Here is a 17,276-nt window from a genome sequence, read left to right as displayed (position 1 = left end):
CCTCACCTGGAGTATTGTGTGCAGTTCTGGTGTCCTCAAGATAAAAAGGACATGGATCTGTTGGAACAAGTCCAGAGGAGGCCACGAGAATGATCAGGGGACTGGAGCACCTCCCGTATGAAGATAGGCTGAGAAAGTTGGGGCTGTTCACCCTGGAGAAGTCTGCAAGGAGACCTCATAGCAGCCTTCCAGTGTCTGAAGGGGGCCTATAGGGATGCCAGAGAGGGGCTGTTCATCAAGGGCTGTAGTGAGGACAAGGGGTGATGGGTTCAAACTTAAACAGGGGAAGTTCAGGTTAGAGATAAAGTTCTTTATAAAGTTCTTTCCTGTGAGGGTGGTGAGGCAGTGGCACAGGCTGCCCAAAGAAGTGGCAAATGCTCCATCCCTGGTGGTGTTCAAGGCCAGGTTGGACAGAGCCTTGGGCTACACGGTCTAGTGGGAGGCATCCCTTCCCATGGCAGGGGGAGTTGGAACTACAAGTTCTTCAGGTCCTTTCCAACCCAAACCATTCTGTGATTCTATGCTTCTATGACAGCAGCATGGAGCAAGCTGTGAGAGCCCATGGCTCCTTGAGACCCCATCCTCATGAGGCCATGACCCTCCAGCTCTGTATCTCCCACAGCATCCCCACATCATTGGGCCAGAGAAAGAAAACACAAAGCACGCAACTAAAAGATACTCACTTACAGTTTATTTTTGCCTGAAATTATTTCACATCTCTTTGTACACAGCTACAGAACAGTAGTAGTAAACCATTGGTAAAAGCAACAGTGCTAAGGAAAATGTTGGCTTAATTTTTCTTCTAATTTGTTTTAATTCTTTCTTCCCATACTGCATCTTCATACAGCTTGGGATTTGAAGGGGGGAAAACCTGGCACGTTACTTGAGTTAAGACTCAATTCCCCTTTCACTCATTAAAAAAAAAAAAAAAGAGAAAAAAAAAAAAAAGAGGGAAACCCCATGATTTGGGCAGCAACAAAGGTTAAAAATAAAATATAAAATAAAATAAAACCCAAACCAAACAAAATAAAAAAGAAAACAAACAAACAAACAAAAAAACCACACAAAAAGCTATAGAAAACAAAACCAAAACAACAAAACCCAAAAGCTTGGCTTCCGCTGAATAAGATTAAATATAATATATTTTTATATATAAAAAACAATAATTGGCTGCATGTGAAACCTTGAGGTGCTGAAGAATAAAATAAAGAAATAAAGGTGTTAAAACAGAAGAAAGAAAACATCATTTTGTTTTGGTTTGCTTTTTTTTTAAATAAGCAGGTCTGTACAACAAAGGCTCATTATGAAAAAAAAGGATTCGACAGCGCAGATATAAAAGAAACCACAATTATTAAAAAAATCACCTTCTAAGCAATTGTGGAGTTTGAAAAATGTAGCAGTCACATTACAGACAGGTCAGAGCTATCAGATCAGCAACAACGCTATTTCTTCAGTCTCCCCAGAGGAACATGCAGAACAATGCGTGCACAGAACAGGTAGTGAGGGAAAGGGAAGGGGAGGGGGGGGGAACAGAACGAACTGATGCACAACATGGAGGGAGAGCTTTTTTTTCCTCTTTCTGAAATATCGGACGTACACAGAAAACAACGGAGGCAACTTGTAAAAGCTACAGAGTTTGGCGAATACCCCATTGGCAAAATACACGGTATCTCGTTCCTATCCCCACATTTAAACCTGACACAGTTTAAAAGACTAGAAAAAGCTTATAGGCTTCAGAAGGAAATGTGGCTTGTATTAATCTCTGCACCCTTCCCCCTACAACTATAACCCCATGAGAGATATTTTCCTTCCTACTTGGTAACAGGAAGGAAATATCTTATAACAGTAGAGGCATTTCGAAGTCAGAAAGGACAATGCGATGGATGTCGTGACAGAGAGGGAGTATAATACAGTATGCATTACTGAAAGGCAATTCTTCAAAGAGGACAAATCCTTTAACAAAAAAGAAATACTAATAACAAGACAGCAAACTAGTTTATACAGTTCTAAATGCAAAAAAAAAAAAGAAAGAAAAGGTAAAAGAATTAACAACTCATAAATAAAAGACAGGTCCCAGACCTGTTATTTGTGAACCATCTTCTTAAATAGGTGCATAATGTAAATCTTATGTACAAAAAAGAAAAACAACTACTTTGCGTAACAACTGCAGGACAAGGGGGGGGAGGTGAAAATCATACTGGTTTTGGTTTTTTCCTCTTGAGATTTCTGTAAGTCGGATTTTCTGGAGCAGAACTGGTGGCAGAGTTCTGACTGGCCAGGTGCCAGCCAAGAAAACCCAGGGAAATTAACGACAAACGAATTATTCTTTTTTTCTCCACACCGCATAAAACACAAAGGCAAATAAAACCCAGTCAGGTTTTTTTTTTGTTTTGTTTTGTTTTTTTTTCTTTATAATCCTCTTGCTGCTACAAAGTTTTTTTTTTTCTTTTTTCTTTTTTTTTTTTTTTTTTACTTTTCTATTTAAATTCATGTAGATTCGTGAAATCACAAAGCTGAAAGAATCCATCTGGGTCCAGGCTTGCCCTGTCCCCCCCCAACACACACACACACAACACCACTCCTCTCCCCCACAAGCACAACTCCCGACATTAGATCCCCAAAACTCACTGCTCTACAGGGATTAGACAAAAGTTATTTCTTAGTTTGTTTTTTCTCTGTTTTAAAAATCCTTTCCTCCTCACAAGAAGTAAAAGAGAAGAGTTGGAGGCAGAGATTTCACCACGCTTCGGTGTAGCGGACATCCACTTCCTTCAGATTGGGTAGTTTCGCCTGTGTGGGAGGGTAGGGAAAAGGCAGAATTAATGACCTGTGTTTAGGACTCATGGATAAAGTTCCTGGCAAATCCATACCATCAGCATCCTGGAAGGATGGATCTATCAGCCACAAAGTGCAGGGAGATGCACTACACCCTGCAGAGTACCACTGCAGAGCACTACACTGAGCAGAGTATCACTGCTGATCATCAGCAGTGATCTGGAGCACACAAATGTTAATGAAGGGACACAGTGGACACACAGGGACCAAGTCCAACTAGTGGCTTCGGTAGCATCCATGCATCAGTCACCAGGTCCAGATCAGGTCTCATTCATTACACTAAGGCTTAGCAAAACGGGGCTTGGTGCAACCTGCTCTAGTGGAAGGTGCCCCTGCCCATGGCAGGGGGTTGGAACTGGATGAGCTTTAATTCCTTCCAACCCAAACCATTCCATGATTCTATAAAAACCTTGTCTGTCAAACTGCAGCAAACAGCCCCACGCTACTTCTTCAGCCTCCGCTCAGTCACTGCTTGATTTTTCCCTCCATGCATTAAAACAATCTGAGTGTGTTTTATCAACTTCTGGTGTCTTTGTAGTCTCCTTTCCATAACTCACTGCTGTTGGTCATACTGTTCCTCAATCACCCTGCGTGAGGCAGAGGTGAATCTGCTGTTTGCAGGGTTCCCACTTAGCCGATCCTGTTTCCATGCTCCCTGACCATAATTGTATGGCTAATTCTCTCAAAACAAACAAACACATTTAATTAGGCTAGGGCATAATTGAGGAGTTGGAAGTTTCTAGGAGTCATTATTACCTCACTCCTTGATTTATGTGCATGCATATTTTGATAAGAGCTAGTCATAATCCTACAGACACTGCCAGCAAATAATTTTTCAGTTAGGCAATAATGACTTCAGTAGTGGGTGTTTATTTATTGTCTGGTTCAGCCTGCCTGGTACATATGTGGGTGTCTGTGTGTGTGCAAGTGTGTTTAGTGGGGTGGGGGATGGAGAAGGGAGAGGAAATGTCATCACTGGCGTGTGCCCCAAGTGCTCTCACAGACCAAGGGCAGAAGAAGGAAAGATTTGTATCAAAAACGTGTTCTTTGAAGTCTGAGCTGTTCCCAACAGACCTACAACCATGTGCCCCAGGGGAAGAAACTATTACCCTCCCTTTGAACACACACAGAGCACTGACAAAAATGGCCACTTAGATAAATCTCAATGAAAGAGGTGAGAGGGGGGAAAAAGTGACGCACAAGTTTCCTCAGCTTTTTTAATTCTCTGCAATCATCAGGCCTTTGCTCACAGCCAGTTCTGCTGTTCGCCCTGGCAAGTCACTTTCTCAGCTGCTGCTAAGAACTGTTAATGCAATACCAGACCAGAGGGAACTGGTTAGGAAAACATGAGTTTCGGTACAAACTTAGTGGCAAAGGGGCTCAGAAGCAGGGGTAGGACTAGGGGAGCATTTCAACAGACTGATTTCAGAGGCCTAGGCCAAATGCAGCATTGACCTTGATTGTCTGTAAACCCTTGAGGCCTGATACAAGCTCCATTGTGTGAACCCGTCTGCAAACCAGCTGTTAATTCCAAGGGGGACTTCTTTGCATATACAATTGGACACAAGCTTTGAAAACTTGATCTTGAAAAATCCACCCTAGCAGCATTGCAACCAAGTCCCCGGGGGAGCCCTGGCTCCACAGCCAGAGCCAAAGAGAGATGCTGCAGTTTGAAAGCAGAGCAGCTTCAGGACTTGCCTCAAGTTCGAAACTCAACCCAAGTTTGTAAGCCTGGCACAATCAAAGGTTTCAACACACAAGACAACATAGTGTTGAGTTTCTTCTTCAGCCTTTGAGTTTATAGGGTAAGACTTTGGGAGATGCAACTCAGGCAACATCAGAGTGAAGACAAAGTCCACCTAAAGTCATGAAAGCCAACACAGCTCAGGCAGTCTTTGCCTGAAACCACCTGGGCTGTTCCTCTCCCACAGCTACATTCTAGTTCTTTACACCATTTTGTTGGGGCAGTTGTAAATTCATGGTACAAATCTCACACGTCAAACTCAGGAACTGGGCATTTCTGCATGTTTTTCTGTTTAAAGCCCAGGTCCAGTCCAAAAGGCATCAAAGATAAACCTGTACCTTCCCCAATGCTTTTAATTCTCCCTTTGCATTCTGCATCATGGCTCTGTAATGCTGTTCACCCAATTACTTTTGATCCTGTTAAGAGTACAGGACACAGCTCTGGCGGTGTGAACTAGATTCTACCTGTCTCTGTATCCTCACCAGAAACAAACAATATGCTCCTGTTTCTGAAACCTTTACTGTTGATAGCACTGGTGAAAAGACTCAGTTTCTGATTCCATCTCATACTCATCTATTCAGCATATTAACTGTTTCCTGAGTCAGTCAAAGCCAGCAACCTCACAATGCTGTTTTCAGTCATCACCTCCCCAAAACAATCCAGTTCCCCCTCTTCAGATGGCTTTCATGCTACCCACTCCACAGGACCAGTTCTCTCTGCCCTAGGCGCTACTACCATGCACTTGCGAAATGTGCAAGTCCTTGTGGTCCAGCTGCTTTTCATCTTTAGTGGGTGCAATTCAGAAATACCTTGAGATCTTCGTAGGTATCTGCTGAAAGTTTGGTGCTGTTCATATTCAGGCTGCACAGGCTCTTCATGGCTGAAACAGAAAACACACAGATATTTATGATCATGCTGCATTTTCTTAAAATACCAAGCTTACGGTAGGTCAAAGCATAAACAAGACATGACTGTGTGCGGTGCACTCAGGAAAAAGCTGAATAGTGTAAAATATAGAAGTACAAATGGATAAACAGCTGTTTGGGCCCTCATCCAGGAAAAAGTCCCTATTTAGGAAGGGCCATTAAGCATATGCTTAAGTCCGCTGACTTCAAAGGAGTTCAGGCAACTTCTCATAATCAGTTTCCTGCACATTATTCTGCATAGTGCCCATTCTCAGTGCATGGTGCACGCAGAGGCCATGCTGATCCAGCAGTCCTCCCTCCCCCCATTTCCATTTTAGGCTCCAGTACTTAGCAGAATAGTTTCCTAAGATGAGCCGTAACTACTGGCCTGTCTGGCATGTCTGTGTAGGATCAAGCCTATTAAAGGAGCCCTTTAAACCCAACAGGCGAGGTTTATAATACACTGTGTAGGAAAGGGTTTCATTCTGGCACGCTGAGCAGCTTGCAGTGCACGGGGGAATCCTGAATGCTGCTTAGGTGGCGCTGCTCTGCCTCACCCTATTTAAACAGCAAGAGTTTCACCTCCCCAAAAAGAAGAAACAAAAAAGGGCCAGAGAGGGTACGAAACCTGCTGCTCACAGTTGCAAAACTCTTACAATAACTTGCTACGTGGTTTTGCAATCTTCCCCTCCTGCATCACAAGGTCAGACTTCCACCTGAGGGGACACCGCACACGAAACAAAGCTGAGAAGTCTCAGGGCAACAGGTCACCACGTGAGATTGAGACAAGTGCCACTGCTAAAGTCAGAGGCAGAGCCGGAGTAGATCTTGGACAGCAAAGCCCACTGAGCACGGGGCTCAGATCATCCTCTTGCTTCCCCTGCCTGCAGCTTTAACAGCCCAGCCACTTGAGCAGGCAGGGAGGAGGGAAGTTTAAACCCAAACACAACCAAAGCCTGTCCTAAGTCCCTGCGGAAGCAGCACCGTGGCAGCCGAGAAATCAATCTTCTATCTGAACCCACGTGAATTCTTCCGAACCCATGTCATTTTCCTCTGTAGCTTATTTTGGTCACTTACAACTAAGTGCCAGCAGCCCAGCATCTGTGACAGGCGTCTCGCAGAGGTTGAGCACTTGCAGCATCGTGAGGTGTTCAGAGAGAAGCCGCAGCCCTGCGTCTCCAAACTGTGGGGCAAAAGCAGAACTGCTTTCAAACAGTGCATGAACGTCACGTGCGAGCTGCTCAGTGCAAACATGGCACACTGAAACGAGGTTTGCAGATCAGCCCTTAAAGCCACACTCTGATTGTTTACCACAGCCTCAAATGACAGGAGAGAAAGCAAATAGTTTTATCCCTGTTTTTGCAGATGGGGAACAGAAAAATTAAGTGACTTGTGCACACTTAACCGCAGGCCATCATTTAATCAGAATGGTGCCTTTGAAGTCTGGACTTTGTATGAGGGCGTTCCCACCAGGGCTATACAAGATGGTTATGGCAGGCTCAGCCAGTTCCCAGCCACATCACAAAACAAGAGCATAATGCAAGTGGTATTAATTAGCTATTTTGGTCTCAAGAACAATGCACTATTGATTGGTAATTGTTCTATTGACCCACTTGGTTTCTGTTGTTGCTAAATCCTAGATTAATGGAAACCAGCATATCACAAAATAAACGGAATTTAAACTTCTTTTTTTTTATAATTAAAAAAAAAAAAAAAGATGATACAAAAAGCAGGCTCTTTGTCCAGTGAAATCAAACCCATTTTGAGCAAGAAGCATCAAAGTTTTCAAATCCCAAAGTTACATTGTTAGGACAAATCTGGAGGAGATGCAAGGCAGTGTTAAAACAAGGAAGCAATGAGATTGGACTTCATATTCCCCATGCAAAAAAAAAAAAAGAGGAAATTTCTGGGATACAAAAGTAGTTAGGAAAACAAAACAAGATTATTTACATGACATTTGGGTGGGGAAAAAAAATGCTGCTTTTTGTGGCTGCACTGAGAATAAATGTATTTTCAGTGAGCACTGCAAATAGGTGCTAACAGAAAATGGGGAAAACCTGTTTAATGGAGAACCTCAGAGACCAAAACCAGCAAGGAAATGTAGAAGAAAAATTTAACTTAAAAAGCTCTTTCAATTAACAACTGAATAATTTATTCAGTTAACTTGGGTTCTTTTTGCTTACAAAATAGAATCATAGAACTATAGAATAGTTAGGGTTGGAAAGGACATTAAGCTCATCCAGTTCCAACCCCCCTGCCATGGGCAGGGAATAACCACATTCTCATTTATAGTTTCCTTCCATTTATTCATTAGTTGAGTTTCTTTTTGTTGCTGTTGTTTTTAAAGAAATTCTGGTTGATCAGCATTCAGAGCAGTTCACTGCCTGCACTGCAAAGACTCAGTCTGCTTCACTTGACCAGATGAGCTGCACACAGACTCCTTTTTGTCACCTCAAATGGGCGAAAGCATAAGTGCTTCTCAGATGAAAAGCAGCACAGCAAAATACACAGTATCAACAACACCCAACTGGAACATCCAACCCAAGCAGCAACTCCTTTATAATTGAAAATAAAATGGAAAAAATAATAAAAAAGAAAGGTGGCAAAGAAGAAGCAGCCTCCAAGATGAGCTAGACCATAGACAGGCCCTGTAAAAATAGCACAAAGACAAACTCATTCTAAACAAGCCTCTTCACACTCTCTTCTCGTGCTGATGTAATGTGAAATTTCAGAATTAGTCAGCACTGTTTCCTGCTCTGAGTTTCAGTCTGCAAAGCACTTACCTGAGTTGACCACAGGTTCAGCTGCTTGAGAGAAGGCAGTTTAATGAGGTGCTCAGCACAAGCACTTGTCACATTGGTAAAGGCCAGGCTGAGGTTTTCCAGATTCCCAAAAGATCCTGAGCTTAGCAAGCGGGCCAGGTCTGCATCCTGAAAGCAAACCAGAGGTGGATAAGCAAGACTATCGACGACTCAGCCTGCAACATGCAACGGTATCACAGATGCTGTTAACCAGCAGGAGCTTCACCATTATAAGACTTGTTTACAGTAATAGAGAACCACACAGAGAAGTTTCAGTTTGTTTGGCAGGCAGCTGGGCTCTTGTGGCAGTGTTGCTTTATATACCCTGGGAAAAACTTATTCAGACATGAGGACTGAAGTGTTCTTTGCGTGTGTATCCTTACGAGACACAAAGGCTTCAGTGGGCCTTTTAACTTAATGTTTCACTGCAGGTTCTAGATCCAAACCATACTCAGGACCATCACCTGGCCTCAGTGAAGTTAGTCTGGGTTTACACCAGCCTTAACTGCAACAGTGATGGGTCTCTTGCAGACCTACATGTCCAAGATCCAGAACTGGGCATTGTGAAATCTGCTTTTTTTTCATGCAAAATTCTTCCCCAAAAATCTAACATTCCAAACCTGCACACCAGTATAAACCTGACAGACTGAGGCTTCAACTTGTACTGGAAACTGCTGCACAGGCCCAAGAGTGGAAATACACCCTTACTTGTGTAAACTCCAGCTGTGTTGACAGAGAGAGTCCATGACGCCCCTCTCAACTCACCAAAACCCCTGTGCCACATGGCAACCATACACCAAGTGTCTAAATATGTTACGATAAAGCTTGTTTCTCTATTGACGTGATTAACTTACGGTGGATTTGGATGGCAGTGTTAATCTTGTGGGACCACCTTTTCTTTGCTGTAAGACAGAAGACATTTTGGTCAAACAAGCTGCCATTCTACATTTCAGACCATCTGAAGTCTATCTAGCTCAACACTAGGGTGAACCCTGCTCCAATTTCAAAGCTCCCTGCCAGCCCTTCCACTTTCTCCCTGCTCTCTCTGCACTGACAGATTCTTTCCTGAGCGTGCTAGATGCAGGCCTGTTGCTACCCAGGGGACGTCCACTAAATGCAGCTTCATGCTGTGGGTCAGCATTTTGTCTGATTCAGCCTCCCATTACTTGGTTACTTTCACTTTAAAGAAAACAGCCTTAAAATGCTGGGCTAAGATAACAAAGGGGTTGAGGCTGCACAGCTGATAAAATCGTTTGTCTGACTTCAAAAAAAGCATATGCATTTCAGGCAGGGTTAAAGACAACAAATACAAGTGTGAAAGAGGGAAGAGGAAGATTGTCTGCATAGGTGAAAAAGTGTTAATGAGAGCACTCAAAATGTAGATCCCATCTTTAAAACCAGGAGGAAAAAAAGAGGGGGGAATCTTTTTCTCATAGGCTCTTAGAGCCTCTGAGAACTAGACCTAAAGACCATCTCATGAAATGGTTGTGAATGTCACAGCATTAAGAAATGCTGGCCAGCACTAGAACCATTTGCTATTCATACGTCAAAAGGTGGCAGAATTTGACAAGCTGACTTGCAAGATCTTCAGACATCAGGACTTCACCTTCTTTCACACAGATTCTAAGCAGGTTATTGAATATCATTTATAAACATAGTATGGGATTAGACACATCAGTAAATATCACACAGTATATATATTCACAGTAAAATCCTCCAAATACTGCTCCCATCCTGTTGTTAAACTGGGAATTTCACACCCTGCTTGTCTTTCTTTTGTACCTCCATTTCTGGAGAGGACAGACCACAATGTGCTATGGCAATACTGCATGCCCGGTGACATACCAGCTCTTTTAACTCCCTCTGCCTGTCACACAGCTGTTCATACATTCTCTTTCCCACGTCTGTGCTTTCCAGGGTAGAGATGATCTGGAGCTGGGTGTCGTTATTTTCAATGATGTTGTATTCCAGCATCAGACACAAAATCTAGCAGCAGAAAGAAAGAAGAGTGGTCACCGCAGTATTTATATTCAGTTGGTTCCAAATATCCTAATTACACTGGCCATCTAGTTTAAATTACTTGGGTAAGTCCTGAGAGCACGCATTATTCAGGCTAGACGAGAGGATCACAGCAACCTTTGCTGACCTTCCAACACAAGAAACCAATTTTTATCCGTAAAGAATGAACTCTAATGTCTGAAAGTCAGACTATCTATCCTGTCTTCCATTAGTGCTCATTCCTTCTGACTGAGAGGCACAATTACTTCGCATCAGTCCTGGAAGATGGATCCATGCCACAGCCTGATTCAGAACAGGTACAATCGATCCAGTATTTCCCAGGTACACTGGCTAGACTGCAGATTGGCACACTTGGGATATCAGCATCAGACCATCAGCAGCAGAGTAAAGCATCTCCCTAAGTTCTGGATTTTCTGTCCCTAAGCGCAAGCAGAATGCAGGTGAAGTGTATCCTGTCTGTGAGGCAGGTTAAGGCAAGGTCAGGGAGGCTCCAAGAAAAGGTGATGCTGGGAACTTGCTGCTGTGGGCAGAACACCTTACATCTCACTGGGAACATGCCTCACTCACCCCTGGTCAAGAGGCTGTTGTAGGTGCTGCACAGGAGCAAGTTAAGACACCAGGGAATGATTCCAAAGGGTTACATGGGCTTAGGACACAAGCTGCACCCCTCATGCTGCCTTGCCTTTCCAGCCACACATCATACCATTGCAATTAGAATGCAAAGCTTTTATTCCCTGCATCATTCTAATTACCTTTAATAAAAAAAAATCAAGCAACATTATATTCAAATTCACACAGCGCACTCTGTTATTTACTGGATTAAATTAGCACACACAGATCTAGCTCAAGGAAAAACTGTAATTCCTTCCACCTATTTAACCATGCTCTATTTCCATTTAAAATGCATGATGGCATTTATCAAGAAACATCTTCAAAGGAACCCAGAAAAAATATGTTTAAAACTATTAGTGCAACAAAAATAACCAATCATAGGCACACAAAAATCAGTTTATTAATGCAAGTAAATAAGGCTCTGTAAATGCAGTACTTATGCATTGTTCATTTTGCACGTGGCAAGACAAGCATCAGGAATTTAGTCATGGAACAGCCTTGTGGTTCTGAGTTCTGACCCCTCGCCACAGACTACATCACCATGGATGGCCATTTATCTCCCAACTTAGCCTCTCCAATTGACTTAGAGCAAACAATCTCTCTCCAAATATTCTTGCACTCACTGTTCATGCAATTTGCACTGCAAAACAACAATATTCCACTGCAGTTAATGAAAAGAAACATGACTGCTGGTTTTTGGTATGACACAAACCTGAGCTTGGTTTCTACAGTTCCACTAGACCTAATTCTTGGAAAGGCAGTGTGAAACCTGAATACTGCTCGTAAACCATAACCACGTATCTTTAGGGCTTACCTCAACCATTGTCTGGTTACCCCTTAAGGCCAGTAGCATGCAAGGTCCCAGTTTATTTTCAGCCAGCGAAAGCAGAAACTTCTTTGTTTTATAGCAGGATCCCATTAAAATATGCACCTATTTGAGAAACAGAGCTAAATTAGAGGTGTTAGCCTAAGAAACATATATACCTCTGGAAGCGACATTGTTAGACAGTCACACAAAACGTAGACAAATCTAAAGAAAAGGGGTCCCTCATTACCATTATGGTTGCAATCTCTCAACAGCTTTATTGCTGATTGGAAGTGATACCTAGTGAGATTAGAGGGAGTGGGTAGTTTTCCTCCATGAAGGAGCGCAGCTGACAGAGGCCTGATACAGGCTCCGCAGGAAACATCAAAGCAGCTGTGCAATTGTCCCCATCCCTAGTAACACGATGAACCCAGCCCCAGGGGAACCACAGGAGACTTTTCCTTCACATCTGTTTGAAGTGCCAGCTGGTGAGCAAGGGTTGTGTGGGCTGGACACCTAGGTAAAAGGCAGTGGTGCTGGCTGAACACTAGCCTTGCTTCAAGGGTGGTGACAGACAAAATCACCTGTTTGGAATGAGCAGACAGGAACTGACTGGGAAAGGAAGGAATGCCTTAAGAAAGCAGTCCTGAGCCCTAAGTCAGAGGTGACTTCATGTGCTTTCACATGCTCTTGTGTCATTATCTTGCTTTCTCTCTTGCTCAGTTTTCTCTGAAAGGAAAGAAATGCTGAGAACACTGCCTGAGTAAAACTCTCTTGAGTCCACTAGTTGACAACACTGTCCCGCAGACTTCTACCTCCAGAGAGCATCGGATGATATCACATAGTAACACCTATGGCAGAAATGCAAAGCCACTTTTACAAATGAAACGTTAGAGAGTCTCTTCTCACAAAAGATATTGGCAATATTCTTTCCCATTGAAAGGCCCTAGAGACTAGCCGAAGACAATTTCAGTTTCCCAGCTAAAGCCCTGTTTTATGGCCCAGACAGCTGATTCACCAGTTTGCTGGCAGAGCACTGTGTGTCAATTTGTAGTTTCCAGTGACCTGGGCAGTAAGAGCTCCATTAACTACAGTTAAGTCTACATTACAATAAACTTGTAAATACGTTCTGTGGTTCCCCTGGTTCATAGTATTGCCTGGACTATGTTCAACACTGCTGAAAATATCACAACCACGCCATGGTGGGGTCAGTTCTATGCAGATCATGTGCTACCATGCAATTCTTCTTCCTCGTGGCTTCATTACCAGCAAGGCCTTTAGAAAAAACACAAAATATTTTCTTAAGCATCCATGTTTTTAAAGGTATCCTTTAAAAACAGTAAGCTTAACGCCAAGAAGGATTTCATTTCATGCAGTTATCATTAAGCTTTTTAGGAGGTTTTCTTGAGTGATGGAAAATACTGATGCTACCACTTAATGCAAGGTCCATCTATGATCAGGATGTTTTCCATACTTTATCGTTAGTCATTAGCAGCTCTTTAAGTATTTATCAACATCCTTGCAAAGGGCACAGAGTACTGCATATTGATGTATGTTAGCACTGTACTCTCATGCACGCCATCTCCTGATGCTCATAAATATCGCGGACCACAAAAGCTCTCAGGAGAAATTATATAATTCTGAAGTTTTCTTTCCAAACTTAAAAGACAGAATCAGTAAAGAGGGACGAAACCTTTTGTGAACAGTCTTTGTCCATTACCTGTTTTAAAGGTACCTGATCCATCTGGATTAAAGTGTATAGTAAGTTTTAAGTGCAGAAACAGACGTGCATGTTCAGCAAGAGGCAGATGCACAAAGTATAGATCCCCCTGAAAGTCACTCCACTGTACACCCAACTTCAACACACGTTATTCCCCTTACCAGGGAAAGGAAGTAATACCATTTCCATCTTACTTGGCATATGGAGAATTAATAAACAGCGAGACTTACGTGACTTGACCCAGGCTGCACAGGAAGCCAGTGGCAGCATCAGCGATTAAAACTTACTATTTTCTGTCTAGTCTTTCTGAGAGTTACAAAAGAAATAACTACTAAGAAATAGAATGCTGGTTTCTAATACATCCCCACAACAATGTAATTGGGCAGAGAAACTGCTAACATATTTTTATATCTATATATCCACCCTTTGATTAATTCAATGTTACTGCTGGCTTTAAATTCCAAGGTAGCTATAAATGAAAACTATAGGTGTGGATGTGTGGAACAGCCTGTCGCACCTGCTTCCCAGTATTCCATATTCTGAAAGAGTTCTTTATACAGACAAACACATGTATTTATAAATACAAAAATACATATGCACACACACATATATATATATGCATGGTTCTGTGCACTACACAGTGCAAAAACAACCAAAGTTCAAGAACAGAAAGCTGTCATAGTAGCCAAATTGTGATTGCAAGGAATTTCAATCACTTTGGTGATATAAAGGTTTAGATTTCCTGGTGCATACTTGTAGTTTACAGAACCATGACAAAACCGCATTACTTACTGCAAAGAAGTTACTAAACTCACATTATGGCAGACACGTACCATACTGGCAAACAGCTCCCCATCATCATCACATGCCACTCCACCAGGGCTGTAGAGCTGGAACCAGCCATCCTTGCCAGCCCGCACACTCAGCAAGCATGAGTGGACCTGTCAAAAAGTGAAGACATTGGGAAGGTTACAGTTCCTACCAGTAAGCACGGGTGTCTCCCACACTTGGCCAAAAGAAGTCACTACAAAACCAGGGTCTGCTGGAAATTCACAGTTAATATTCCAGTCTACAGAGCTACAGGCATGTCTCCACTCACAGAATCATTTTTGCAGTACAAGCAAGGAGAGAAGCTGTATCATCACTCATTGCATGGCCTCTTTCATTCCCTTTACTTGAAAAACCAGAACAAAAACCAACACCATCCCCAAAAGAAACAAAACAAAACCACAAACGAAAATGAAACAAAAAACTACCATTTCTGAGCTTCTGCCATTTTTCCCCCATCCTACCGCCATGTGTGTCTACGCTTCTGATGTGATCTGCACACCAAATGCAGTTGGCTAATGGCTTGCTCCTTCCAATCATTAAAAAATCCTATTACTCCTGCTATAATAAAATGTGACCAGTGTCAGGGTGAAGGAAATCCACAAATTAACAGGAATACGTAAGAAGCTGCACTGAAGAACTGGCACTAGCAAGCTACCATTAGTCTAAATTTGGCCCACTGTAGAGATTACTGTATCTGTTCCCACAGCTTAATAGAGGAGTCTTAATTAAGGTTTTCTCCAGCTGATGATGTTGAACAAGCTACACGTGCAGCAGTCAGCCACCATGAGGCTACAGCTATGCACTCCTTCCAGTAACACACCTCCCACCCCCTTTCTCCTGCTAATTCATGGGAATTATGGTCATTTGCACACAATGTAACTGAAAAGCAGGCACATAAAACCTGTTATTTCGCAAGCTGTAAGGGTCCATGGATTTTGCTTTCCTTTTTTTTTTTTGTACGGAAGAAAAGCCCTCAGAAATTCAGAGTGAGAAGATCTTGCTGGTTGCAGTTTACTGCAGAGCAAGGACAGCAACTGATGCCAGACAAGGAGGTCACAACACGTTTATACATAAAGCTAGAAACCATTCATATTAACACCGTGTGCCCTGAGCGGCTATTACTCCCTAAGCAACATAAGCACAGCAAAACCACACCATGTTTTGAAACAAACTACTTAAGGAGAGATCTTCAGAACAAGCATTCTTTCAGCTCCCCCTGTTAATACTCTGTGTAACCTGTCAATAGACTCACTTCTTGCCTCAGGTCTTCTGCAAATCTCTGAATCACATATTTCAGCTCCCTGGGGGAAAAAAGGTAAAAGGACAAGAATAAGCAGTTGCTGGTTGCAGTATTGATGTGAGTGTCACATTTCTCTTCAATTACACTTTATATATATTCATGCACTTTACAGAGAAACAAGTTGCACTGCTTCCACAGGAAGGAAACGTGAGGGCTAAAAGTGATTACCAAGGACACTGTCTGTTCACAATAGCCTAGAAAAGGTTTCAGAGACATGCAGTGACAAACACGTTTGTAAACCCTATCAGCACTCAGTGCCTTTAGCCCTTGGGAGACTGCTGCCACAGTAAATTACAAAGAAAACTACATCTTTTTATTATTAACAGAACATGCTTACGGCCCCTCACAGGTAAAAACATTAGAGACACAATACTGAATAATGCACCATTGCTATTATTGACCAGTACAAGTATTTTAAGTAACTACCCCCCTTCAATAAAACAAGCAAGCCCCCAAAACTTACTTTGTAAATTTCTCATGCGCAAGAGCCCTGAAATTTAAAACAGAAAAGTATGAGGATTTGGGAGAAGGAAGGAAGGAAAAAACAAAGAAACAAATGGAAAGAAGGATGCAAGGAAGGGAAAAGAGAAAAAAGGAAAAGAAGAAAAAACAAAGCAAACCAAACCACAACCACTACTCAGCTCTTTCCACATAATAAAGGACTTGCTAAGATACTGCAGCACACAAGACAAAAAGAATAATCTTTCCAAACAGACCAGGTAAAGTCTCCAGGGGAGAAAATGAATGAAAACCAAAATATTACTTGGAACAAATCTTGTAGCTTTTCCTGAGTCCTGTCTAAGGACTTAGACTAATGGCAGTGAAAGCTCTGAGTCAGAAGAAAGCTAGTAGAACACTTACAATAAGGCTGTATCATTACAGAATTTTTGGCTACCTAGAAGAGTCAAGTGAATTCTTTAATTGCAGTGCAATTATAGTATGGTCACAACTAATTAACATCATGCATCAATAAAGCAATTAGCGGTCATTCTGTGAAGTGCCTTGCATTGTGGTATGGTTTACACCTCCCCCAGGACACACATTTGACTTAGGCAAATGATGCCTCTGTTGCCTATCTCCAAGCTCTTGCTGTAGCCCAGGTAACCCGGCACGGAGGATTAGACCTCTCTGATTCAAGACATCAGGTCATTAGGGGATGTGATAAGCTAGCAAATTGTACAATTACAGGTTGTAATGTTTGTCCGTGGAGGTCTGCATTTTATAAACACTACTGCTCATTAATAGGTTTCCGAGGAAGCCTGGCTGATCCGTAGGGTAGCTTCTTCATTTAATGCAAAATACAAACGATAAGGGTCTCTGTGACGCCAGTAAAGCATCCTCCTCCACTAAATCTCTCTCTTTGCTCTTCTCTGCACCAGCTTTCCTTCCTTTCCTGTCTGCCTGTCTGCAGTTAACCATTTTTCTCTTCTGTATCATCTTAGAGATATGGGAAAGGAAGATGAAGATGTCCTTCTGCCTCGAAGTAACTCTTCATTTTAAATCAACATTAGAGGCACAAAGCTCCTATTACCATCAGTTTTCACTTGACGTTATATTTCACCACAAAACAACAGTAATAAGAATATCTCAGTAAATACTAAGAGAGTGCAAACTTACTCCTTTGGAAATGGGATAGGTTGAAGCAAGCTGGCGAGGGCTGGTCTCCAGTCATCATAGTCTGACCTGAAAAATGAATATTCTGTT

The 17,276-nt window shown here is 42.4% G+C and overlaps 1 protein-coding gene across 3 annotated transcripts in view; it reads right to left on the bottom strand.

The window, feature by feature from the left end:
• Positions 1-669: 669 nt before the first annotated feature.
• CMIP (c-Maf inducing protein) overlaps positions 670-17,276 on the bottom strand; it is a 142,208-nt gene continuing 125,601 nt past the window's right edge. For 2 of the 3 annotated variants that reach the window (XM_061372795.1, XM_061372797.1), the window contains 11 exons: positions 17,190-17,255; positions 16,036-16,062; positions 15,525-15,573; positions 14,257-14,382; positions 11,731-11,847; positions 10,131-10,271; positions 9,140-9,187; positions 8,268-8,414; positions 6,562-6,667; positions 5,389-5,459; positions 670-2,790 (listed from right to left, as the gene is read on the bottom strand). In XM_061372795.1, the coding sequence (XP_061228779.1) occupies positions 2,737-2,790; positions 5,389-5,459; positions 6,562-6,667; positions 8,268-8,414; positions 9,140-9,187; positions 10,131-10,271; positions 11,731-11,847; positions 14,257-14,382; positions 15,525-15,573; positions 16,036-16,062; positions 17,190-17,255 (952 nt within the window). In that variant the 3' untranslated portion in view covers positions 670-2,736. The remainder of the gene's footprint in view (positions 2,791-5,388; positions 5,460-6,561; positions 6,668-8,267; positions 8,415-9,139; positions 9,188-10,130; positions 10,272-11,730; positions 11,848-14,256; positions 14,383-15,524; positions 15,574-16,035; positions 16,063-17,189; positions 17,256-17,276) is intronic. The other variant, XM_061372796.1, reaches the window with a different exon arrangement.

The sequence above is a fragment of the Neopsephotus bourkii genome, unplaced genomic scaffold, assembly GCF_033783945.1.
Source record: "Neopsephotus bourkii isolate Nb327-2 ecotype Australia unplaced genomic scaffold, CSIRO-AGI_Nbou_v1 NB_1616, whole genome shotgun sequence".
Lineage (NCBI taxonomy): Eukaryota > Metazoa > Chordata > Aves > Psittaciformes > Psittacidae > Neopsephotus > Neopsephotus bourkii.
The sequence above is the reverse complement of the archived record's forward strand: the minus strand, read 5'-3'. Positions and strand labels throughout refer to the sequence as shown.